General features: G+C 36.9%; 1 protein-coding gene across 1 annotated transcript in view; it reads left to right on the top strand.

The window, feature by feature from the left end:
- FBXL13 (F-box and leucine rich repeat protein 13) overlaps window positions 1-27,328 on the top strand; it is a 40,683-nt gene that overhangs the window by 7,278 nt on the left and 6,077 nt on the right. Inside the window, 3 exon segments of the mRNA XM_039723723.1 lie at window positions 20,247-20,423; window positions 23,972-24,059; window positions 24,062-24,131. Of these exon segments, the coding sequence (XP_039579657.1) occupies window positions 20,247-20,423; window positions 23,972-24,059; window positions 24,062-24,131 (335 nt within the window).

The following is a 27,328-nucleotide window of genomic DNA, read 5'->3' as shown; positions in this document are numbered from 1 at the left end:
AATAATAGCACTATAGGTTTGGATCACTTCCAGCAAACTGTCAGATCTATAAACAGCTAGTACTTACTGCATAATGAGAACAAGGCTTGCTTTTTGTAGCCATAAATAGACTAATTTTATGTCATGATTAGTTGGGGGTTTATATCTGGAGCTTTAAAAATGCAGTTTTTACTAAGATATCAAAAAAAAAAAAAAAGCCACCCTGTGCTCAAAAAAATACAAATTTACAGTTGATTTCCTGGGACGGAAGTTAATTAAAAAGTAAACTTTTAATGCAGTTTTACATTGGTTTATATATAAATTAAAGTCATTCTGCAATCCAAAAATAGTTATGTTTTGGATTAGTTTAGTATCCTACTAACCTTGTAAAGAAAACAAAGGTTTTAGAATGCAGTACTATTTTAGAAACTTTCAAATATATACAGTATCTTGAAACATATTCCAAAAGCAATATGAAATGCCAAATTGTAAGACAATGAAAGTTTCCTAATGTTTAAGTAAAGAGTCACATAGTCATTTCTTTATAAATTGAGAAGATTCTCCATATAACAAAATGCATGTGAAATGGTAGAGATGGAGTCTGAGGAATAGGACAGTTTAACTTTCCATCTAACAAAACCTTTTCAGAACAAAGGATGAGGCAGATGGGGCAACAGTCTTGTTCTGATTACTCTTTATCAAGCGTCTGTTTCTTGTTCATGAGAACCATGCTGAGATTGTTGTGCAGTGACAGGGTGAAATTTGAAATGAGGGCTGAGGTTAGAGAAAGTTAAGAACTACCTACCTCGAGTTACTTTTTCAAAATGCCAGTAATTTGCTCTGTTTTCCGAAAGCATCATTCCTGCTTCTTTAGAAGTGTCATCATGAGCTGTAGGGATGTGCCTCTAGAAAGCATGATCTAACAGTGCTCAGGGAGAAGTGATCATCATCAAACAGGGAAAACCACAATCCTCCCTACCAGAGGACAGTGGGTTTGCTTGCCAGTGTATTTGAGAGCCCTGAAAGAAATTCCACAGCTTTCTCCATTTTTGGATTCTGGAACAGTGCTTAATCGTTATGACCAAGTACTTAAGTGAACAGTTAAAACCAAAAAAAAACATCACATTGCATCACAGTTGGATAAAGGATTTTAAAAATATTTTTTCCCCTCACTGGATGAATGAAACCAAAGGGAAATTTTGTAAGGCTAACATTTCAGAATTAGTTGGAAAACTGTAGAGGAGTTACACTATTAACATTGAAATGATGCTTAAAATATTCTATAGAATGAGTATTTTTAATGTTGGTTTTGTGTTTTTTTTTTTTTTAATTTTTCTTTCATTTAAACATAACAGTTCTTTTTATATGAATTGTTCTATTGCCACTACTTCTGTAGGATTTGAATGGTTAATTAGAAAGCCCATCTGTAAAGTGCGTGATTATGTTAAGGATTGTGTGAGTAGCAACTTCAGGACCAAGGCATTTAACTAGCTCATTAAAGCAGGGGCAGAAAAGTGAGAATTAAGCAGACATTTTCTAGTCCATTGCTAAAAAACAAAGCAATCTTTCTTTGACTATTATGTTCATACATGGCAATAATTCTGGATAAATGGTAGGCATGGGGGTTTTTACATAAAGTCATAGTAATTAAGATTTTATCTGTATGACACAGGCAGTAAATATTTTTGTTAATGAGCTTCAACATATTTTCTTAAAAATATAGAGATTCTCTTGTGTCCTGTTCAAAAGGTACCCTATAATACTATTGACATTCTCAGAGCCCCACCTAGAAAGCATAAGATGTTTGTTCTCCTTCTGAAGTTGAACAGTGTTGGTGGAAAATTTTCTGCTATTAGACACAAAACTGGAAAGACCTGAGGGTATAAAGCAATTGCATGTCGTGCCCAAAATGTGTTACAGCAGTCTGTCACTTGCTGTAGGTTACCACAGCTGGAGAGGAGAACACAAGCCACTGGGAAAAATTAATTTGTTCCTTTCGTTTCTTGACATCTGCTTTGCAGGGGTATTGGAGAAGTCTACATGTAGACTTCACCAGTTTTCCACATCTGTGTTGCCCCTGCTCCAGCTTCATTGGGAGAATCTCATTTTGGCAAATTCTGGCTTCTTCAGATGTATCAAGCAAGAAAAAAGGGGCCATCACTTGGGGAGCACATCTGAGCTATGTTCTTTATTTATTGAAGAAGAGGATGATTGTTTACATTTCCTGAAAACAAACTTGTGTCACTGAAGAATACTATAAGTTACAAATGCTCTGTTATTTATTTTAGAAAAATGCTAATTCAGGAATATGTTAATATAAGTGCTTTTTTTTTGGACAGTGGAAAACGAAGAGAAAAATAACATGTGGTGTTGAGCCATCAGTGTAATGTGCCAAACATCTGAAAGGATGTCACAATTCATTTTATGATTCTTGACAAACACAGGATACAAAAAAGATAGTCCCATGTGCCCCAGGGAGTACTTCCTCAATTCTGAATGTTGATTTTCAAATTTCTATTCTCAGTGTATTGCCAATACTGGAATCACAGGAGTGTTTCTTCAAAATCCCTTCTGTGCTGCAGACAGTATTCTGCTTGCAGACTGGATTCCACAAATCAAATCAGTTTTGGGAAAAAGACAGAATTGTAAAGTAGTGTATGTGTAGCAAAAAAGCCAAACCTAAATAAAAAACTTGTGTACCCCTACTCTTCAGAATAAGAAACTATAGAAAGGTTAAATTAAATGAACTTTGATATTCTTGTAAGCATTTCATCATTTCAGTGCAATTGTTTTCTTAATCCATGGGGACAGATCTTTATCTGTGGTTTGCTCCATGTTTGGTTTGTTGTACTTTCATTTCAGTTCATAGTATACTCTTATGCAATCAAGAAAAAAACCCAAGACAGTCATTGACATATTAGACTTAAAGCTCCTACAGACAAGGAATTGTATTTTACTTTTTTACCTTTATTTACATTTATATTTTATTTACATTTTATTTACATTTATCTTTTATTTTTGCATTCACTTCTGATCTGTACACGCAAGAACAATAAGACATTTATAGAATGATTTTACTGAGTCAGGAAAAGTTTACTGCATCCTGATGCAGGAAAAGTCTGTTTTGTCTGGAATTTAATAGGGTCTAAGATTCAATAACCTCAATATTCTCCATCACAATTGATTTTATAGATGAGGTTTAAGTGTGATTTTACTCATCTGGGGCAAAGAATACAATATTAAATTCCATATATATCCTAACATTGATTCTCAGGCCAAGCTGTTCACTCTTGAGACAATATATTAAACATTGCAATTCCAAGTGAGCTGAGAAAGCAATTATTTTACTAAAATATGCAAGAAATTGCTCATTTCTATACCTTATTTTCAAGAGTTCCTGAAGTTTCATAGACAATCCACAGGGGATTTAGAGAAGAAATTTAAGATTTTATTGTTCTAGAAATAAAGGAAAGAGACATACGTATGATTGCAGTAAGATCTAAATGTTAATTCATTTTATTTATTCTTATCTGAATGCATATTTTACACTGGAACTTTCTCAACCTGATGCCTGAGATCCATTATCCAGTTTCAAGTAAAAAAACAGCTCAAGTGAAATGTTAAAGCAATTGGTGTTTGTTTCTTGACCAGCAGAAAGTATAGATTTCCCAATGCATCCCTCAGATATTCACCATTAAGCTACTCCCTCTCATACATACTGAATATTTTGAGGTGAGGAAAAGAGACAGGATTGTGTCACATTGCATACACCAACAGTGAATACAAAACTAGATGTGGACAACTGAGTTTCACATTCTGTCCTGAGAATTAGCACGCATCTTTCCCTACTGGCATTTATCTTCTGATGATCACTATCAGTAGAAAAGAGGATTGATTGCCCACATCAACCACATTCCCAAAGCCACAGTGTTCTTTTATCCGACAGACACATCTCAGTTGGACGTTGCCTGTGCACCAACAGGTTGTACATACTCTGACCAGCTTGTGGTTATGAGATGGTTCTTTATAATCCCTCTCTGCCACCTCCCCTGCAGCCTCACAAGATTCTGCTCTTTTTCTTTCTTTATCTGCTTCTTAGAGTGTAGCTGCTCCTGCAGAAGCCTGATCCAGGATGACATAGCTGCACCATATCAGGCCCCACCTTGAACACAGCCAGCTGTCAGGGGCGTGGGACTTGATGGGATTTATATCACCATGCATTACCAGTAAAATGTTTCCTCCATTTATTTTGATGGTAGGGTTTTCATTCTGTCATTTTGCAGGCTGTTACAGACCCACTGTAGAAAAACAAATATGCTACACTTGTCCAGAACTCAAAACACAACAGATTATTTGCATCCACAGTACTAAATGTGCCAGTGTGTGTTATGAGGCACACCATGTTATCTGTCTGTCTGTCTGTATATGAGATCTGCACAAACACTTTAAGTCTAAGAATGTATTTGACAGACATGAAGCCAGTTTCCCTCTGGGCTGGCATCCCTCTGCACAAGGGAAAATGTGCAAAGAGTGCCACAGTCCTCTATGAAAGACATTTAACATCAAAGCATTAAAAACAATTGACAAAGAATCTGTTTTAAAGGCCACTTCAGCCTGAAAATAAAGAGCAAGGCCAGCCTGGGCATAAGTTAAAAGATGAGGCATTATGCCAGAAAAGAAAAGACAGACTGCCTTGATTATAAGTTAAAGTCATTTACTCCATTAAAAAAACATCTCACGTGCAAAAGGAACCCAAACATTAAATTTTCAGAAAGAAGAGCCAGAAATCCAAGGTGTGAATCTCCTCACTCAGTGTAAGATAGAAGTAAATTATTCTAGTTTCCACTGCTGAGTAGTAGTGGGGACCAGTCATGTGCTACAAACGCTGGAGAATGGAAGTGCAAGAACTGGGAGCATGTCCTGGTGGATTGTGATCATACTGAGGTGTGATGGGTGATCAGCTGCTGCTCAGTTTCTGGCTTGCTTTTCTGTGACCATCTCCTGTCTGCTAGGGGTGTCCACTGTCAGCCAGCATTTATACCCTAAGCAAAGCCTGTGCCTTACACTGCTGCTCCCCCCAGGCAAGGTAGCCAAGCACCTCAGGCTCCTGCAGCAGCTGGAGAGGTGGGGCACAGCAAAAAAATCTCCCAGTCTATTTATATTACAAGATTCCTTCTTTGTATTCTTCTTTGCACAGGCCTTATTTGGTACCCAGGAGGACATGCCAGACTACTTTTTTTCTGTGGATGTTTTGCTAATGAATTCCTGGAGCTGTAGTCTGAGCTGCACAGGGTTACTGTAGAATCATATAATCATTAAGGTTGGAAAAGGTCTCTAAGATCCCAAAGTTCAACCATCAACTGTTATATTACACAATTTCAAAACGCTGGAAAACAGCGAGACCTCTACATGCAAATATCAGGAGGACGACTTCATGGGGAGGAATTGTTCACATCTATGCTTTCTGTGGAAGCTGAAAAGAAATTGTCATTTGCACAGCATTTATTGGTGAAAAGAAACACTTTGTATGCCCAAGAGAGAATGGACATCTATTGAATTTTAAGCAGTTAAAGAATTGTCTCCCTGGAGTGATAAAAGGAATAAACTGAATTGACAGATCCATCAGTCCATTTGTAATTTCATTGAATATTGCACTGTTAGAGTAGGCAGAGCTGTTGTTGTGGTTCTGCATGAAGGGTTTTGTAGAAGAGCTCAATATTATTGTGACTGCAGAGGACCTTTCCTTGTACTCCCTCTGAATCTAACACACATTTTACTGTGGATTTGGAAAGAAATAGTGAAGATATTTTATTACATTCAGAACTTTCTTCATACTGAATTTCAACATCTAACATAGGTGCATAAATAATAAGGTTGGGAAAACAAAGGTAGAATAATGAGACAGGAAAACAAAGGTAGAATAATTCATTGCCACTTCCATAAATGGTGTCAGCTGTAGAAAATGTTGAACCTGGCTCTTGCTTGGTTAGAAGACATATTTTTTAAATGGATCTCTTAGATTATGTTCAAATATCAGAGTAACATGTATCTGTTTTCCTTTTAGTAGATTAATTAATGCATTTCTTGTTTTAGTGAGCATCTATGTGCCTAGGTAAAATGTTAAAGCATTGAGAAGATCTCAAGCTTTTCCTGTGTTGTTTCTGTTCGGCTTGCTAAGACATAAACATTAAATTTCTTGTGTAAATTTGAGCTGATGTCTTCAAAAATACTGCCAATGGCTGAAATTGGATTCAAGATTTGCTAATTAGCAAAATGTTAACTCTTACAGACACATGTCTTTAAGTTAGAAACTGAAAATAAACTGTACTTTATGATATTGGAACTGAGCTATCCTCTCAAATGACTTCAAAGAAGTAAGAAACAATTCAAGAGGAGAAGTTGTAAGTAAAAGAATTTTTTGCAACTATTGTCTAATTCTGCTTATAAATCTTGCTTACTTGCATTCACTGTCAGAAAACTTCAATTGTCTTGTCTTCTTTTTTCATTGGTATGTTTGAATTATGGGCTTCCAGTTTATAAATGAGAGCATTTCTTTTCTTTCAGTGGTAAAGCAACTATAATATATGGGAACAGCATTCTGCTACTGATTTTGCCCATCAAAAAAAGAACTTCCAGGCTTCTGCAAAAGTGATTGTTCACTATATCACTGTCTCTGGTGTCTGCCATACTTCATGTCTCCAGGTACTTGCTTCTTTTCCTTGTGTTCCCAAACATAAAAACCATATAGAGAATTTCAGTGGTTTATGTGCCCCTCACTCTGGAAGCTACTGTTACATGGATTATAACTATTTGTTTGAAATTGTAACTTTTTGGTATTACATGGAGAATATTTGCTGATCTTTTTTTCTACATGACAGCATGAGCATATGAATGGTTTATTTCACCCTTTTTCTTCAAAGGGTCTGGTTGAAAAATGTCAACAGGTAATGTCTCTTATCTTTCTTGACTCCCCAAAACTTTCTGACACAACTTTTAAAGCCCTTGCAGAATGTAAACTTTTGAAGGTCAGCACTGAAGGTTAGTATAATGATAAAAAAAATAGGATTATGTATTATTACAATTCATTCAGATAATTTGAAATAAATCTTTCAGCTGATTGCAGAGGGTATTTGGATCATACTCTTAATGTATGTCAGATGTGTATGTCAGACGTGTAACTTGCATCTTAAATATTTCAGCAAGGAATAACCAAAATACTGATTTAGGTTTCAAGCTGATGAGGAAATGCTGTCTATACATCAGGCACATTTGTGTGGCTGATTGCCAGTAGATTACAGAGGCTGGTGTTAAGATGATTTCACCAGTGAAGCATATTCTTGTACTGAATATGGCAGACTGCACAAGGTACTAGATCACATCAGATTTCTGTAACCATTGCAAAAGGATTGTACTAAAGTTAATTTTACTTTTAATAAGTCCTGTTAACACATCTTTCAGTTTTAAAAAGAAATTCTTAGAATCGAAGTACAGATATCAATATTTTGAAAAATATTTTATACATATAATTTTTGTTCCTGTATCATGTTTTCAAAAATCCATTCATTGTTACTCCAGTTCAAGCAAAAAAAAATTAACTGTTGATGTAGTGTCACTCAATAGCCATGGCATATTATAGTGCTGGAATGTGGCTATGAATAAGACTATGATAAACAAAGACAATTCCACTGTCACAATTCTCTTGAAACTTGGATATTATTTAATTTTGTGAATATTGAAGTAATATTTTATTACTGTCTAATACTAAGAAATAAATAAAATTGACCATTTTTTACAATTATCAAGAAAACACGGTAATGTATATAGAGGAAGAATATATTTTCTGTAAAGACTTGTTTTCCTCTAATGGTACATCATGTATCAATAGAAACAAAGACAAATTGAAGGAGTTCCAAAGCTGCACTTGATCCCTGTTTTGTGATACAGGGATAGAGTCAAGGGTGAGAGAGAACAGGGAAGGAAAAGCTTATAACATTTCCAAATTAAAAGACCGATACAATAATACAAAGAAGTTGGAATTGCTGTTGATCCTAAAGTTTCTGATGCCATGAGAACTTATAGGGATTCTGCTTTAAAGTGTAACAAAAGCTTTTTTGTCCCTGTTGGCCTATAAAAATCTGATAATATTGCCTGTAGGAGCACTGAAAAGTGCTGGAACAATACCACGTTATCCTGTTGGTAGTTTAGCTGGGCAGGTGGGACAGCTGCCTGCATTTTCTGGTTTAATATTTAGCAGGCTGGGTTTTCCACACTGTGAGCCAAATCATGGGCTGTGAGTGTGCTTGCACGTGTCTATTGCTCCTACTGCAAAAGAATGGCTGGATTACCCTGACAAAATTTTTTAAGCACTAGTAAGGGTATTGTAGAAACATACTCTTATTTTATTGCTTTTCCAGACACTTTCAAATGTTTCAGCATTAGCAAAGTTACAGATTTTAACACATTTAAACTCATTGGTGGGTTGAGTCTGGGCTCCAGGTGCCCACCAAAGCTGCTCTACCACTTCAGTGGACAGGACAAAGAAAATACAGCAAAGAGTTTGTGGTCAAGGTAAGGACAGGGAGAGATCAGTCACCTGTTACTGTCACAGGCAAACCAGACTTGACCCCAAGGAAAAAATTAATTTATTGCCAATCAAATCAGAGTAAGGCAATGAGAAATAACCTTCACCCCACCCCTTCCTACTTCCTGAACTTCATCCTTGAATTCTCTGTCTCCTACCCTCAGTGGCACAGGGGGATGGGGCATGGTGATTTCAAATCTACTAAATCAGAATTCTTAAATTATAGGAAATGACTAAATGGGAAAACTGAAGAAAGAAAACTAATAGATCATGACTTTTAGAATTCAGAGATGGGAGTAAAAACATGTCTAAAAATGGACACAGACAATGTAGTGGCTCATCTCCCTGGCACGTTATTCCAGTTTAGGGATGATGGCATTCTTGTCCTCATGTAGGATAAAGTAATGTATGGCCTCTGCTATACATAGTTGATCAGCTGTGTATTCATGCCTTGGTTATTTAAAAAGTTATAATGTGACCATTTCAGCTCTCAAGCTCAGTGTGGTTACAGAATATTAACCTTTTAAATTCAGTTACTTTGTTTCCAGGCTCAGCATTCCTTATGGACTTAATGAAAGTTGGTTATTCTGATGCTGCATTTCTCAAATTTATCTGTCCTCTTGAATGAAAACCAACTGCACTGTGAAATAACACCCAAACTGTCACAGTGGTTGAATTATTGCAGGGTGACTTTATGAATTCCAGCTTCTACTGTAGCTTGTGGTCACACAATGAGGCCCTGTTCAGGTTATCAGTTCATTAGTAGTGCTGGGACTTTGGGATTTTCAGTGATTCTTTGTGCTGCAACAAATTGTACAAGCCAAAATATGATTCTATCCTACAGAATTCTGGGATTAATTTTAAATTCATCAGGGAACACAAAAGAAATTCTGGGAATGCATTGAAAAGCTGATTGTACAGTAATGTTAAACATACCAGAGATCTGAACTGTATTGAAACATCTGCAGTTTTGAAAGACCTGTAGTCAGGTCTACAAATCTCTGAATTTGGCTGAAAGCTTTTCTATCTACTTCATTTTTATAACCTCTGTCTATGTTATGAGTTAGCTATGTGCAAGATATGCAATTGATTGAGTGAAACACCCTGAGGAAGGACTCAGGTTAACTCTTCATCCAGGGTACAGAAATGCTATTGCACACAAATGCTGTGAGTGACTTTTGCTGTTGCTGTGCTAGAAGATAATTTTTCCTTAACATTATTTCAGTTCCTTAAATAATAAAAAAAAAAAATTAGAACAAATGAAATGTTTAAACAGGTTCTGATTCTTTCTAGATTTGTTTCCCAAGCTCTGTCATTTGGAGTGGCAATCATTTCTGAGTGCTGGAACTAATGGAAATTCTCATTATCTCCAACAAACTTTTTTCCAGACAGCTCAGTTTTTCAGCCATTCCAAAGAGCAGCATCTTTCTAATTAAGCAATTAGTTATTCTGACTCTTTTGAAAGTTTAAAATTGGAGTGGCAATCATTTCTGAGTGCTGGAACTAATGGAAATTCTCATTATCTCCAACAAACTTTTTTCCAGACAGCTCAGTTTTTCAGCCATTCCAAAGAGCAGCATCTTTCTAATTAAGCAATTAGTTATTCTGACTCTTTTGGAGGTTTAAAAATCTAGTTTAAACATACCATCATTATTTTTTGCTTATCTTCAATGTTGGCTGCTGAATGCAAATTGCATATTGACTTGTACTTAGGAAAAGTAGTGATCATAAATATTGCCTACATTTCTCTTTTAGGGTCAGTGATGGAGTGTAAGGCCATTTGTACAAAGTTCTTCTTCAGGAGCTAAGCTAGGAGAGCTGAGTGTTAGCTCCAACAGAGGCACTGCTCTGCATTGTGGTCTAGCAAACAATTGCCAATGAAAGAATTACTAACAAGGTGTCTTCAATATGTCAGGCTGAAAGCAAAAATGCTATGGAAAGCAAAAAAACCCAAAACACTGAGGGGAGTCAGGTTAAACATTGGCAGGTTCTGCCAAGTGAAAGCTGTTACTTTTACTTTTGGGACAAACTCTTTGCATTGAACACAGAAATGTAAGAGAATCCCTGTCAAGAAAACTTTCCATATAGACTATTCAGTCAGTCACTGTCCAGACACAATTCTGACTAAGAGCTTCATTATTTGGCTGTAACAAAAAGTTTGTGCAAAAAAACCCCAGAATGTGAAAAAATTATAATGCCTGTATCTTTTATGGAGGCCAGAAAATAATAAAAAACTTAAGCTAAGTAAAGAGGGTTAGGGAATCCAAGAAGACTTCACTTAATGTACTCATTTAAAATATCACAAAATTATATCTGAATGCAATGTATGCTGCCTTGAATTTAGTCCCACAATATTACAACAAAAAATGATTTCTTTCTCTTTGCTTGCCACAGCTAGCCATTTAAAATGCTGTGTTTCTTCTTACTCTAGTTTTCACAAAGCACAACCCATGACCTTGGCAACAAACCAAGCTTTTTTTCTTACACTGCATTGCTAAGGCTTGCAGTTGTCTCTCTCCCACAAGACAGATAAATTGAGCATTTTAATTTTTGTAATTTCTGAGAGCTATAGTAGGAAAAAACCTGTGGTTTTAGCTGTTTGCTGTATTTAAGCATGTAAAATTCATGCACATATAAAATAAATACATTAAATATTAAATACATTTGTTAGTCTTAAAATTTTACTTGGTAAAAGGAAACCTATCAGTCTGCTCTGTAACAAGCTACTATTTGTAAGCTTTGGCTTTATATTATACATTTTATTAGCATATAGAGGAAGTCATACTGTGATCTCTGTCAGCTTAGGCTCGGTATTGGTTTGAAAATGCAACAGAGAGCACAGTGTTTCATATACAGCAATCAACACCCATATGCTGTGTTAAATAAAGAAAAATTGTAAAGCTCATGTGTTTTTCAGCAGTCTGTGCTGTGGATCTCTCTTGCTTTTCCTGTCTTGTTGTTTAGTATTTAAAACTTAGAAACTGCAACTTCGATTTGTACTACATAAGAGAATTTTCCTTTCTGTTTTTTCAAATGACAGAAGAATCCTTCTGCCCTTCAAAGCAAAGCAGAATTTCTTGCAGTAAAGATTGGCATATACTTAAGGGAAACATAGTGGAGAAAAGATACAATAGATCCATATTTTCTTATATATTTGTGTCTCAGGTATGACTGACTTAATCAAAATGGAAATTTTTCCCTCAGTGTTGGCGCCTTTCTCTTCTGTTGCTTCTTCAAACATAGACATTAAAAGTCTAATGTTTGGAGAAGTTTATTATACTTATCCTGAGCCACTTCTGAACTGAAAATTGGAAACTGAATAAAAGTAATCAGTGCATATGCTCAGATTTTGATATTGCATAGAAAGTTGTACATTTTGCATGAAAAAAAGTATGCCTAGGGAAACTTGTGAACACTAGCTAGAAAAAGGGAATTAATTCATGTCATATTTAAGTTGCATGTTGCTTAAGTGTCTTGCTAAATAAGACCATTCGTTAACAAAACCAAATATGCAATGAAAAGAAAGAGAACTTCAAGCATATGAGGAACTGGTGGCATAATGAAGTTTCTGTACTTTTCTCATTAGGTCTTTGACTATATTGCTCTTACTCTCAGAAAATAGATAATAAGTTAATGTCCCATACAATTACATTTTAAATATTAATTTTTTCACTTTTTAATTTTAGCATTCATTCTTTTACATTTCAGAAAATATTTCCTTTTTTCAAATTTTTTTAAACAACACCTACTTTCTAGGTCTCAATATTTTTTGATAGTAGAAGGACATCTGGTTTTGTCATTCTTGAAGTACTCGAGATTAGTTTCTTAATATTATAGAAAACTTAAAAGAATCTTAGAAATGAAAATATTTGAGACATTTCTTTAAAAAAATAAAGCAAATATGCAGTGACAGAGCAAAGATTTTGAGTTATTTGAAAGAAAAATAGTTTAAAATCTTTGTGAAGATTCTCTTTTTTCTAGCTATCCTTCCTGCCATTGTTTTGCCTTATGTTTTGCTCCTCTAAACTCCTTGCAAGAGGGACTACAGCATTTTAAATTGTGAGTATGGTGAATATATCCATGAATGCAGAGTTAACATTAGAAAAACTTTAGATAACACTCTAAAATTATTTACAATATATGTAAGGGATCTGAGCTTCTATTACAGAGATGGTTACCACATTAGCCCTTAGGACCAAAATCTGTCTTTGGAAAGCAGACTCACTGGAACTGCTTCCATGAGTTAGAGAAACAGTTCTAGTCACAATTTTTCTTCTCACACTCTCCATATGTTTGCTAAAATGTCTTGATTTCTCCCCAATGTCTACATGACAAGGTTCTGGCAGCTTTGCTCCAAGGGTGAGTCTGAGAGCCTGCAGCTGCCCCACTTCCCTCATTCCAACACAAGCTGCTGATGCATATGGCCTGGACCACCCATATTCCTGGGACATTAGAAAAGTAATTCAGTATAAAAGTGTTAGGACATTTGGAGAAAACGTCTTTAATCAAGCAGGATTTAGACAGAAAAACATAGCAGAGAAAAATAAAGTAAGCTTAGTTGACTCCTGAGTTACATAAAACATCCAAGAACAAAAACAGCCCTGACATTGGCTCAGGCAAGCTTAGTATTAGGGGTGAGTTATATGCAGTGTGAGTAAGAAAAAAATAGCTTGAAACATAAAAAATAGTTACAGTACTTTAAAAATGGGAACTACTCTGAAATGCTTCTGAAATCAAATATAAAAGGATGTACAAAGCACACAGAGAAATATTCTCTGCTCTCCACTATCCTTCTGTCATGTAGGTAGGATGTACAAAGCACACAGAGAAATATTCTCTGCTTCTCCACTATTCTTCTGTCATGTAGGTACAGTTTGTGGTGATTGGGAGTGGGGCTGAGGCTGAGCCTCATCCCCAGTGGGTGCAGCTGTGGAAGCAGGTGAGCAGCACTGACAGCAGTGAGCCATGGAGTGCCCAGGGGCACCAAAGGGAGCAGAGGGCACACAGGGGCAGTCCATCAACATGGGGGGATAAAAGGCTGGGCTGAAGAGCAAGAAGGACAGATGCTTGCAGCCTTTTGGTGTAGTGTTGCTCTGTGTGGGCTGACGCTTGAGGCTTTCTGAGATGGTGTGGTGATGTTCTGTGTGTTGTGGCATATGCTGTGACACTGCCATGCATGAAATTTTCTGTTGTATTTATCTAAGGCCCCATTCTCTCTTTTGGATGAGTTGCTGGTGTGTGTGTAGTTGCTGTTTGAAGTTGAGAATGCTTTGCATTCACTGGGTACTCCAGAGTAGAGGTTATATGAATGAGTAAACACTTAGTTCTGTTATAATTTCTTATGTGTTAATGAGAGAGCATTTAATCTGGAGACTTAGAAGCTGAATGCTACATAAAAATAGGAAATAGTAAAACAGAGTAATTGTGATCAATGCCAGATGTGCCAGCACATTGGAGTCCCAAAGCAAATCAGCTGCAATTAAAAGTACTTAGCAATGTTTAAAATCAGGCTTGATATTGTTACAGGATATTTTGTTACAATGGAATCCCTGTCATTTGGACTGTCTCAAGAAACATTGGCAATCGTAGTTTGTAAACTATGACCTTCTCTAACCACAAATGGTATTAGGTATAGAAATTGAGTTTAATGGCATGCGTTATGCAGGGGGTTTTCTACACTGCAAGAGAAAAATGTGCCTACAGTTCCTGAAAACAGATCTGGCTCACCATCATATTACTCAGGTATTAGAAACAGTACAGCTACATTTGCTTACCCATTTCCCAGGAGGTTTTTACTATGTGCATCTGAACTTTGTCCTGACACATATGTATTTTTAACAGCAAAATGAATCTGCATGGTAAGAATTGCTTTTTTCTCTTCTAGTGTTCAATCCATGACACTGGTGTCTGACTGTGGCTAATCTGTGCAGAAATCTGGACATTTTAGAGGATAAATTGAGTAATTTAGTAGTAAATGGCTCAGGCATAGATGGTGGGAGACACCACTTAAGAGCTGTCAAAGGACTGCAATCACTTTGGAGCCAATCTGTTTGGTTTGGAGCGTGAACAGGAAGTAACATCTGTATATGTCTGGAACAAAGATACATTACAGATGCTGACCTTGAAGGTTGCAAAGAGATATCAGGACAGAAATCTCAGAAGAAGTTGGAAATACCCTAGCACACAGTTATTGTTAGAGAGAGACAATGCATTCATTGCAGTCTGCAGTAGAAAGGCAGAGACTTTCAGCATGAGAATAAAAATAATGAAGAGTTATTCTTTGGTATGTCATAGCCTCAGGTGGCTTTTGTCTCTAGCAAGTGAAGGCCCTCACCAACTGGTACAGTCATTATTATTTTCTTAATCATAGAAACCATGGTGAAATAATAATAAATGGTGTTCTGCAAATGTCTGTAGGCCTTATGACATAAAGGAACTGAAAAAGAAAAAAATAGCTGTTACAGAGGATCAAGAAGTATCTTTTTGAATTGTTTTCAAAATGGAAATGACAATATGCTATAGAAGAGATGCTGGAAAAGTCTTCCCTTTCTCCATAGCAATGGAAGATCCTCCAAGAGAACACAGGAGTAATTTCTGGACACTAAAGAAGAAATTGATTTTTAGAGAGTGAGTGATCCTAGTCTGTGTGTTGCACAGTATTTGTTTTGCCAGCATCTGTTTCCAGGAGTTCCAATATGATAGTTCCAACCATATTTTCCATAAATGTGAGGAGATTTAATGTAGAAGATGAAATTTTCCAGGAATAGGTCAATATCTTGGATGGTGATCCCTGACATTTACCAGGGAATAAATCAGGAAGTCTAATAAAACTAGTGCTAATTGATGCCTTTGTATGTATGTTAGGTACATTCAAGTGATGCCATTTTTAGGTAAAGGAAAATCCAAGAACAAATTATGTCCTTGAGATCACACCTATCAGACCATCAGTCTTTGCTGTAAGAAATTCAAGTTCTGGCCCATTTTAGGTTTAAGCACATAACTATTTTATTGTCTTGAATAGGAGTACTTTGGTCATCAAAAATTTGAAATCTGTGGATTTTCACAAAGCTGTTGAAAGTAGCTTTCACCAGACAACTGCCTCTGCTGAGAAAAATGCAAAGTTTTATGTTTGCATAAGGAGCCAGGACTGGAAACTTCTTTCATTGTTCCATTTTTTTTGTATCTATTCAGCTTGTGAGATTTCAGGAATCTGCAAAATTTGAACTCCAGCCGCACTCTTCCAGCATTATCATTACAGTGTCCACATCTGGGTTCCAGACACTATCTACATGTGCTTGTTTTTCCAGGATGATACTTCCTCTCTGCCTACAATTAGGCAGTGCTGTTCACTGTCTAATTGTAGATAACTTATTAAACATATGGAATAAAGGGATAACTTTTTTTCCTAGTAAAGTTTAATTTATTGATATGAAGTACAGAGATATTCTGCTATGATTATCAAAATGAGTTTTACAAAATCAACATTTAATTTCCCTTCAAATTAGAGCATTTAGGATTAGTACATTGTCCAGTTTCCTAGTGTAGAAGCAGTAAAATCACAAAACATCTTTAGATCCTTTTGCAGTCCTAATGAAAGTCCTTGTTGTCTTGAATAAGGGGGCTGTTCATACACTTTTGAGCGTGACAGCACCATTTCAAATGTTGTCTTCTGCTATAGCTGCAGCCAAAAAGCTCTTAATGGTAAGGCAGTAAGACATTTTAAGACATTTGGTCTTAGCAAGTAGTATTTTGTTCTTTCAACAAAAAATCCCAGATAAAACAAACCAAATAAACAACACATTCCCTCCCCAAAAAAAAAGAAAATGAAAAGTTCTTCCACCCCAAATTCTGGAGATCTGTAAATGTGTTTTGCTGGTGGAAGTATTTCACATCACACTACCTTTCTTCTGTTTCTTTGTTTATCAAGAGGTAGGAAAACAGATTTTTTTTCCCTTTCTCTATTAATTTTTCCAGATTTTTTTAGAGCTTGAGAGCCCTTGGCTGCCATGGAAAAATACTGGAACTTTCCATATAACAATGCAAAGACTTCAGTGACAATGGGATTCAGGTAAAACTCTGTCTTTTTCTTGGTGTTCCCTGGAAGCCCCTCTAGTTCATTAAATTAACCATATCCAAAACTGATCTTGTTATGTTCTGCATGTGACATGTTCTGCATCCTTCATTCTTCATAACACCATTATACATCAAAAATTTCCCCCCTTTTATTCCTACAGCTCCATGTGCCTGAGATCCATTCAATTTTGGCTTGAAAAGGGTGAATAGGGGGCATTTTTTTGCTGTTCACTTCCATGCAGAACCTAGTGGGCATGAAACCAACTTGGTTTGAAAATTCAGAATGAAGAGGAAATAACTGTTTCTGAAATGTATGGTTAAACCATGAAATTCCTCGTCCTTATCACAGGTTGCTTGAAGTTTACCAGAATCCTTCTGGAGATCTGACAAACTCATAGATTTACTTTGTATTTGTTTTTGGTTTTACTTTGTATTTCAAAACAGTATGATAAATAAACACTAGCAGGTAACTTTATAGTAGTAGAAAGAACCATCTATCTTGTTAGGAATTGACATCCAAATAAGAGTACTTTTTTTTGTAACTGAGAATCATTCCTAATTATATATAATAGAAATGCTTAAATAATATATTTTTAATGTTATCAATTTCATGTCCATAAAGCGTTGCAGATTATAAAGCTGAAGGTACAGCCAAAGCCATCACATAACCCCAGTCCTCAGCTTCTACATTTTTTCCATTACAAATCTTCAACATCCACCATTTTATAGCCATATATTGTAAAAAATGAGTCAGTTGTTGTACCACAAGAGCTACATCTGGATTGAATCTTGTTGCTCAACATACACGTCAGGCCATTTGCTTCTCTAGGAATAATTCTCACTCGTCTTTCATGAATGTTCTGTGTAAAGATGTTTTTACTAATGACCAAGTATGTACATCTTGTGTACCTCATGGAAAGTTGTGTGGTGCCAGTGCTGCTGCTCTCAGAGGAGAATATTCACTTTTGTGTTGTGTCATGCTCATGGCCAAGAAGCTTTTTCAGGTGTCTTATTACACAGAGGAAGTTAAAAAAAAGTCTGTTAAAAAGAAGTGTTTCTGCTTTCCCTGCTTGCCAAATGAATTTGAACTTTTTTTGAGGAAAAAAGCAGCAGCAGGGAGCACATGTAGGAGTTGCAGAAGCCCTGTTTTCATGGATCTAAGGAAGGCAGAAGAAATAAAAAGAGAGAGAGTAGCTCAAAACAAAATGACAAGTCTTTTTTTGTAAATTGAATCAAAGGATATGATGTATGGAAAATTTGCAGAGAATAATCCCACTGTAATCACACTGCCTGTCCCCAGGTACTATAACAGAATGTAAACACTTATGAGATCTCATATTTTGAAAACAGGATCCTTGTTCATTCATAACCCAGATGATGCTCACTTAATGAACAGCAATTTAGTATTTGACCTTTTAATTGAAATTTGTGTGTGTCCTCAGGCCTTATTTATACAGAACTAAAATTGTGCAATTAAGTTAGAAAATTACATATTCTTCACATGGCATTTGACTTTTATAGTGACTAAATGTCTTGCAAACATAATTTATCCTCAACCTCATCTGTTATTTTCTCTATAGGTATATTACCAGGGATACAGAGATGAAGCAAGCAAAGTTCCATCTCTTTTGATTGCAAATGTAATTTGAATGCTATTTGCAAAAGCATGTAGGGGTAGACTTAAAGTTAAGAGCAAATTCAGAACCTAACTTTGAAGGATATTTTAAATAAGTATGTGGACAAGCTATGCTAGTAAAAACAAGATAAACATATCTAACAGACATTGAAATCTTGGATTCAGCTTGTGTTACATACCCTAGCTGAGAATGTAGTGATTAAGTCATCACATCTGAGGCCTAATTCTGAAAGAAGTGCAGTTTCTCTTGCACATGGATGAAAAACATTTAGTTGCTGGGTGTAGAATGTTTCTGTATTACAGGTGAAAAACAGCCTATAAATCCAAGATTGGAATAGGAAGGGTAGAGAAGCCAATTAATATAAATTCTGAATTTTCCACTTTAACCAATCCTAGGTTCAAACGCTGACACTAACATTTTGTAAAATAAAACAAGGACCCAAAGGCCAAGAAAAACTGCCTTAATATAGCTGTATCAATAGACAAAAAGAAAATTAAACCAGAATAAAGATATAGACAAAAATCTTAAAAGTATGGACTATGACAAAAAAAAATCAGATCTGATAAGCTTCTTTGCATCTGTTTAGGTAAAACTTAGGAAGATCACACAGAAACACATAATCTTTTGTCATAATAAAAATAATATTTTCTAGTGATCAATCCTGTGTTATTGTGTGAGTTCCTATATAACACAAGGAAAAATTAGCTGTGTTTTAGTGGCAATAGTCTGATTGCTGCAGAGGTAATTTTTTTCAGAATGATAAATACATGACATAAGTGCAAAATAAATACATGCATTTTTGTGTCTCTGTGTGTGTACACATTTTGTTTATCCGTGTGGTGCTTAGTCTTTTTACATCAGGACTAATTCTTGAAAGCTTTGAAAAGCTTCATGCAGCCAGTGTTTTTTTTATTCAATATACTATATGTACTTCCTTGTTTTCCCTGTAGAGGTAGAATTGCTATTCCAGTAAATGGCAAATTACTCTGGCCTTAGGCCAAGATTAGCAGGCCTGGAACCCAGCTCAGTGACACATTTAGGGCATCTCACCAGGATTTTAGGCTGGATATGACAGAGGAGGAGAGATTCTGACTGAAGCTAAAGCTCTGGTGGAGCTGCAGGCTGTCCTGCGATCCTCATGTCGTGAAGGTGAAGAAATGTGATTTTAGGCATCTCTTTTCAAGAGGTTTCCAGAGAAGGTTTCAGTAGAACGTCTAAATTCTCTTTGTAAGCCTAGAAGTGATGGTTTTCAGGCTGGGAAAAGATTCAGGCTGAAAGGTAAAAAAAGTTTCAGAGTGCAAAGGAGAAAAGTATATTTTAAGAATCTAAGTGACCTTTCACAGGAGTTCTATTGCTATTTTCTAAGACTACCTGCTTTACAGAATATATGAAAAAGCTAATATTTGAGTTATAAAGGTGCTGGAATTGGAGACAGTATTATCTGCAAATGTTTATTCACTCTAAAAACTGGGTTAGAAATTGTAGTCAACCAGCATGACAGTTAACTGGCCTGAGCTCCACAGAGCGAATCTGAGCCCAGAACTCTTGAGTGGCAGTCCTGAGATTCTTACCCATTCTCTTAAAAAAAAAAAAAGGTTTAAAAAAGGTTTATACAGAGACAGTTTTCTGTTAATTTAAAAGAGAATAAAAAGAAAAGGAAAAAGTTATTATGCACAAAACTGGGCATTTGTAGAGAGCAGTAAAATGAATTTATTTGGGCCTGGTTCTCTAAGCACAACATTTTACCTTCTGGGTTTTGCTGAATTTGAAAAACTCAAATTCAACATATTTTAATATATACATTGGAACTTAGATAAATGTTAGTCTAATAAACCCACAGTATAATATATAAACAATTAAAAATAGCCCCTTAATGTGTTTCTTCTTTTTCTAGTTACATTCCCAGTCAATGGCAGAATGACTTCACTACTAATGAAGGGTACCTGGAGAACTGAAGTGTCTGAAGTGGATCAAAGGATTGGTGTACAAGCATTGTAATTGAGTTCTGCAAGGGCACAGAATACCTGGAACACTGCCACATCTCTTCCTGCCCTCAGCTGACAGATGAAGCTGTGAAAACAATGGCATTTCACTGCCACAGGCTGACATCTGTCAACATAGGAGGTTGCCCGAAGCTATGCACAAGAAATAGGGTGATGGTTCTGGGATTGCTATTGCAGAGAATTACTATTTCATCCAGAAATTTGACCTGCTGGCATCATTCAGCTACTTCTCTGTGAGTTTTAAGATTTGAGACTTGCCTCTTGGGAGTATTTGGCATTCCTCTAATTTTTGCAGGTACAGTATAAAGGTGTCCACACTGTATCAGGTAAGTCTTTCTCTCCGGGGGTTGATGTCTAAACAAGGGTGAAGAGAGAAGATCTTTCACATTATATATCACTTCTGCAAATATTCTCCCAGGTTCTGGTGTATTGGGTGCTTTGAAAAGGTTGTGGCTTTGTTTAAATTAGTTTTTATATTTTCATGATTTGTTTTTCTTCCCAGTGCTTTTTCTGAACCCAGGTAAAGCATAAACTGGGGCGTTAGAACTTAATACCTGTGTCTTTACATGGCAAGGCAGTAGCTACTATGAAATAAAAGAGGTGCTTCAATGGTGAAGCACTCAGGGTTGAAATTAAATTATTTAGATTAAGATTCATCTGTAGTGAAACTTAGTTCCTCTTTACCATGAACTTCTATTAAAGCATTTTTGCTTCTTGTATTTTCTGTATAATTTCTTTTTTACTAAAGGCTGGCATCTCAATTATCTTCTTGCTGCATCTGAATGTGTGTTCTGTTTTGAAATTATGCTGTTATGAAAGCCTATGTCCCTTCCCTGCACTTTCTGACTTATTAGCTCTGGCTTTTGTTCATTTAATTACTTATGCAGTTTTAATTTTTTTAACAGCAAAAAAAATATACTCACTTAATTTTGAAAATAAGCATACAAACACAATTTTTAAAATGCTGGTTTCATTTTTCGTTTAAATTTCATGGGAAAAGCCACTCAATGAAGCAGTTTTCCTCATTTTTCCTCATTGAAATGCCCATGTCCTGTTTCCTTCCACAATGTCTGCAGCCATCACTTGTCCCTGCCTTCCTCCTCACCAACACCCATCTCCATAACCCCTGACTATTCTTCCCGTCCTACACACATCCCCTCATTCCCTGCAGTGGCTGAACACAGCCCCTGCACAACTAATTTGAAATTATTTGGCCAACTAATTAGCCAGCCCTAAATTTAGATATTCTCTGATCAAGTTGTTTGCCTTCCAAATGTACATAAGTTTCTCAGCCTCTAAGCCAAAGCTCACTGGCTGTGTTTCAGATCTGGAGGCCACTCTCTATCTTACCCTAGCCCTTGGTTTATATCTTACAGATACCACTGCCCACCATAATTATTATATACATGGGTCCTAACCTCCTGTGTCCTTTGGGTTTAGATAGAGATTCAGCTATTTTTCCACAATGACAGTGGTAATAAAAGTTGTGCACAGAGGTCTTCCCAAAGAACTTGAAGTATGTGGTGCTGCCATCAGTCCTGTCTGCCCAACATGACATACCAACACAGGAAAACAAAACAAAACAAACCATAAAATGTCAGTAAATACATTTAGGCTGGCAACTGGGAGATGGGGAAAACTGTTAAGGAATGTTGCTATGGCTCTTGGTAAGGAATGGACTGGGTTGTATTTTGCAGTTCCTGCAAATGGGAAAAATGAGTCAACTCAGTGACCCAGCAATCCCCTTCCAACACTTTGTTCCTAGATGGTATCTTTTTTTAAACACTTATAAAGCTAATCTGTTAAATGCTAATACCCTACTATTTTCAGAAAAGAACATTGAGACTCTTCCACATAAACCTACCCATAAGTTTACAAGTCTTTGTTTGACTTGAATCCAGCTTGCAGCTCCATAAAATGAGATGGGTACACCTGTGGATGTTAAAGCTAATGGGTCTTACAAATCCTTTGGCAATCTGTAGTGTAAATTGAGGGTATCCAGCTGCTAAGTGAAGAAATATTTTCCACTCAGAAACTGTTTAAAAATGGTCAGGCGATTAAAGTTGGAATGAACCTGTTCCAAAGGATATGTGTTAATGTGTCCTGCAACACCAGGTATCTTATTTTTAAGAAAAATAATTTTAAAATTAATATAGAAATATTACTATATAATAAAATATTAGATCAATATAGAAATAGATGTACATTAAGGATATTTTGAATGTGCTATGCATGTTATTCTAAAATTAGAAGAGTTTATAACTTTAATCCTATATTCTGAGGCAAATCAATTGTCTTTCAACAAACTCCAGTGACTTCAGTGGAGGTGCTGTAAGTCTCCATGTCATGGTTCTGTATGCCTAGGGCAGGTACAAGTAATTTTTCAAATGCTGATTGTATAAAATATTCAGCAGTTCTGTTCTGAGCCTTATTCAGGGAATGAGCCTGATTCAAGGGTAATTCTTATTTCATAGGAAAAAAAATGAAATTGTTGTGGGAAATATTCTACACATGAAAAAATACAGCAAGAACTGAAAATAGATCTCTGGTTAAATGAATTGGCCTTTTAAATAGCTAAGGTCTGAAGATACAATAGAATGAATAATGAATTCTGTCATTTAGTCCTCTAAAGGGAATAGGATCCAGCATATGACAAATGTAGATTTTTCTAAATGCATCTGATACCAGTTATGACTGACTTCAGAGTCTGCAACTTTTTTAAAAATAAGAATATGAATCTACTTAAAAATATTTTGACTTATTTATTAATTTATTGTAGATCTTAATATTGAGCATATAAATAGATCTGGAATAAGTAAAGCCACATGTGCATTACTCTACATACCAGGGGGACTATCATGAGATAGTGTGCTAGCTTTTTGTTCCACAACCCCGGGCCCCAGCTTTATCTTTATCTTGTCCCTTATAGATTCTCATGAGATTGGCTGTTTAGTACAAGTGAAAGCCTCATCTCTCTTTCTACCACCCCGCTCCAGTGATTTTAATCAAATGTCTACAACAGGTTTTTACTATGTTCCCTCTGGATTTTTGGTCCTGAATGAACAAAGTAATTAAAGTGTGTGCATAATGTATCCTTGACTGCTCCTGTTGAGGTCAGTGGAGCAATTATTAGCTTGCATGGCTGCTTATGTACCTTGAAGACTGTGTTTTTCTCAAATGCAACTTCCAGCATTAAGGGCAATGAGTATCAGTTCCTGAAAAATAGACTTGTGAGGTGAAACTAAGGAGTTGTGCTTCAGAGCTAAAAAAAACAACCACACATTCAAAAAGTCTTGGTGTGAGACACTCATTTGTAACAGAGAACTGAGTTTAAAAAGTGATACAAGTGCATTCTAGTAATTTAGAGAGATCAGTGCAATAGCAAGAATACTAAAGGCTTCTATGTGCTGCATGCACATATATGGGTGAGAAAGTTAAACCATTCTCAGTAGGTGAAAAAAACCCCACAATATTTAAAACTAGACTGCAATCACAGTTAACTAATATCTAATATTAGAAAGTGACAGTTTCTGCTGAGCCTCTTACAGAGATTCAGAATTCTGCTGTGCCAGAAACCTTACTTCAATTTTAAAACATTTTTCCTACCAATCAGACACTAAAGTTGTGCTCTGGGCATTTTTTTTTTCATCTATTCAATCATCTTCTAAATTTTGCATGTCTTGTTGCTTCATTTACAGATGATTGATAAATGTATCCAATACTTGGCTCCAGCCTGCCATTATCTCCCCTTGGATGTCTCAGGTTGTATTCATCTTGCTGACAGTACTCAAAATTTCTTTGGAAAGGCTGTGAGCAACACCAGATTCTCACAACACTGTACTGTAGAAAAATTGCCAAGAAAATATTTCCTAGACTTACTTCAGAGGAGGTTGTAAACCCCAAAACATGAGGTTCTTTTCTTCACTGGCATCATGGTGCCATGCTAGGTATCTGCCTTGACCCATCTACTTCTTTATCTAGGGGGTGTCCCTGTTGGTGCCTTGGGACTCCTGTGGTCTGGCAGGGTTATCTGCATATTCCAGTGCCAGCCAGAAGTGAATAGACTCCATCTCTTTATGGCAGACAATGTCCTCTTAGGGATGTTTCTGCTGACAAAGGACACTACCTCAAGGACACATGGGAACATGAATGAGAAAACCAGGCTGGGCTTAATGCTCTCAGCCATCTCACTGTGTACCTGAGCTCACTCCAGGGGTCTGTGGGATCCTGTTTCCCAGTGACTGAATGTCAGTACATGGCAGGAGATGTGTGCCTGTGCTCAAAACACAGCACAGTTACAGCGAGCGAGTCAAACTGCGGAGCTGTGACCACTTTCCCAGGTTGGTTTTTACTGACCAACCTCTAAGAACCTCCTCTTAAAGTTCAATCTGACCTTCCCCTGACAGGGATTGTGCACTATGATTGGTCAGCCCTTCCCCCTCAGTCTTCCCTTCTCCAAGCTGAACAAGCCAAGTGACATAAACTGCTCCTTCTAATTCTTGTGCTCAAGATATTTCACCATCTTGGTCACCTTTCTCTGGACACTCTCTAACAGTTTAATGTCTTTTTTATATTGTGGGCCCCAAAGTGGCTCCCAGCACTCGTGATGAGGCCGCCCCAGTGCAGAGCAGAGCAGGACAATCCCCTCCCTTGCCAGCTGGCCATGCTGTGCCTGATGCCCCCAGAACACGGGTGGCCCTCCTGGCTGCCAGGGCTCTGCTGGCTCACTTTCAACTTTCCATAGACCCAGACTCCCAGATCCCTTTCTGCAGGGCTTTTTTTCCAGCCTTTCATCCCCCAGTGCATGTGTATAACCAAGTTTACCCCATCCCAGGTAAAGAATTGAGTATTTGCTCTTGTTCAGTTTCATGCAGCTGGCAATTGCCCAGCTCTTCAGTCTGTCCTGATCTCTCTGTAGCTCCTTTCTACCCCGTAGTCTTGTTTAGTATCATTGGCACACTTTACATTTAATTCCTGCATCCAGATAATTTATAAAAACATTACAAATTGAGCACTGGTGTCTGGCCACTAACCTGATATAACCTCATTTACTGTAACCCTTTGAGCCCAACCTGTGAGCCGGTTGATCACTTATGGACTTGCCCAGCTGAGTTCTGGACGGTTTATCCAGGATACTTTTGGAGACAGTATCAAAAGCTCTGCTAAAATCCAAACCCACCATATCTACTGGCCTCCTTTGGTCAGCTAGGTGGGTGACCTTGTCATTAAAGGAAGGCCTCCTTTGGTCAGCTAGGTGGGTGACCAAAGTAATTATTTAAGTTTTATTAAGTTGGTTAAGCAGGACTTCCCCCGCTGTGAACCCACGCTGGCTGTGCCCAGTAACTGCATTGTCTCTCAAATATTTCTCAGTTAGTCTCAGAATAACCTTCTCTATAATTTTACCAGGCACTGAAGTGAGATTGGAAGGCCTGTAATTGCCAGAGCCTTCCTTCTTACCCTTCTTAAAAATTGTGAGAACTGAGTTTTCACCTGTGAGTCTCAAAAGATGTGGATTCAATGCCCACCACCCTTCCAGGGGGGTTAAGAGTGTTACAGACCAGGCCCTGTACACCCAGAACAGCACAGTAGCCAGACATGCCACAGGGCCTGAAATTGGAAAGGAACTGAAGTTTAGACATGGTTGATATATCTGAGTATATAAATTAATAAAACTTTATGAGAGTAAGAAATAGATGATACCATCCTATATAGACAGCCTATACTAGGAGAGCTCTAACTGTACTCTAACAGGTCCTCTGGAAGTACTGCACTTCCTGCTAAGCCATTCCAGGGTTCAATAGCTGCTTTAGAGACCACAATATGCATACTTAATAACTCAAAAGGTATTTCTCATGTGCTTCACACTTTCCAAATCCTCCTTTACTGTTGCCCTGTCTTACCACAAACAATTCTGCTGTCATTGGTCTTATTTTCTTCACTTCTCTCAGATGTATTTTTCTCAATGTCATCTCAGAACTTCCTCCTTAAAATCTCTACTTCTTATTAAAAACTTGTTAGATACAGAAAGTGCTTTGAAAGATTGGTATACAACAGTAGTAATTGAAAAAAAAAGTTAAATTAATTCAGATTCATTAAATCTCTTCATAATTTTCTGATTTACAGTTTTTCTTATAATAAGCCTCAAGGGATCTTCTTTTATCTTCAGATTACTGTTGTTGACTTGTTTATTCTGTGACTTCATATATCTGTTTAGAGCAGCAACAGTTTGTCTGATTCTGCTTGCCAATCCATCTTCCTGTAGAAGTGAGATGTACTGGGGACAGAAATTTGTGCAAATTCCAGTTTCTGTTGGGTGAGCCATCATCAAGGAGCTGACATGACTTCTCAGAAACCCATTTGCATTATCCTGGCCTGGGATGACCCAGGATTTTGCCTCTGCCTACGAGTCCCATGTGCAGTGGGTTCTCCAAAGGTCTTGATTAAACTCTTCTAAACCCAGCCAAGGAATTTCCCAACCAGTTATTTTTACTCTAAAGATAACCCTGGAGAGTTACACATCTTTGCAAAACAAAAAGGCAAACATGAGGCACACGTCTCCACCCTCTGTTATCTTTGCCCTTTTTGTGATGTTTAGAACTAGGTAAACTTTGCCAACTTTATTTTCTTTCTTCTTTATTTTCTCATTTTCTGAACAGTGGATGTTTTTTTCCCTTGCCAACCCCAGCCTCTAACCCTTCACACCACATATTCAGTGATAGGAAACTCCCATCCTGCAGTCTGGGGTAACACTTACTAGGTGGATTGATTATGCAGAATAATGCAGTCTTGAACATTTTTTCCTTGTTCCTTTCAACAGGTCCAAAGATATCCCATCCTAGACTTTGCAAGGCCACAGAATATACTGGGAATTCTTGAACATTTTTTCCTTGTTCCTTTCAACAGGTCCAAAGATATCCCATCCTAGACTTTCAAGGCCACATATATACTGGGAATGATATTCAGAAGATAAAAGTGAGTTCAAAGCAAGATTCTGATAGGTTCCACATCCTGCATGTTTCCCACTTTCAGAATTATTACCACAGAATATACTGGGA

The sequence above is a fragment of the Passer montanus genome, unplaced genomic scaffold (assembly GCF_014805655.1).
Source record: "Passer montanus isolate IOZ18808 unplaced genomic scaffold, ASM1480565v1 scaffold50, whole genome shotgun sequence".
Lineage (NCBI taxonomy): Eukaryota > Metazoa > Chordata > Aves > Passeriformes > Passeridae > Passer > Passer montanus.
This window is presented reverse-complemented; position numbering and strand designations above follow the sequence as displayed.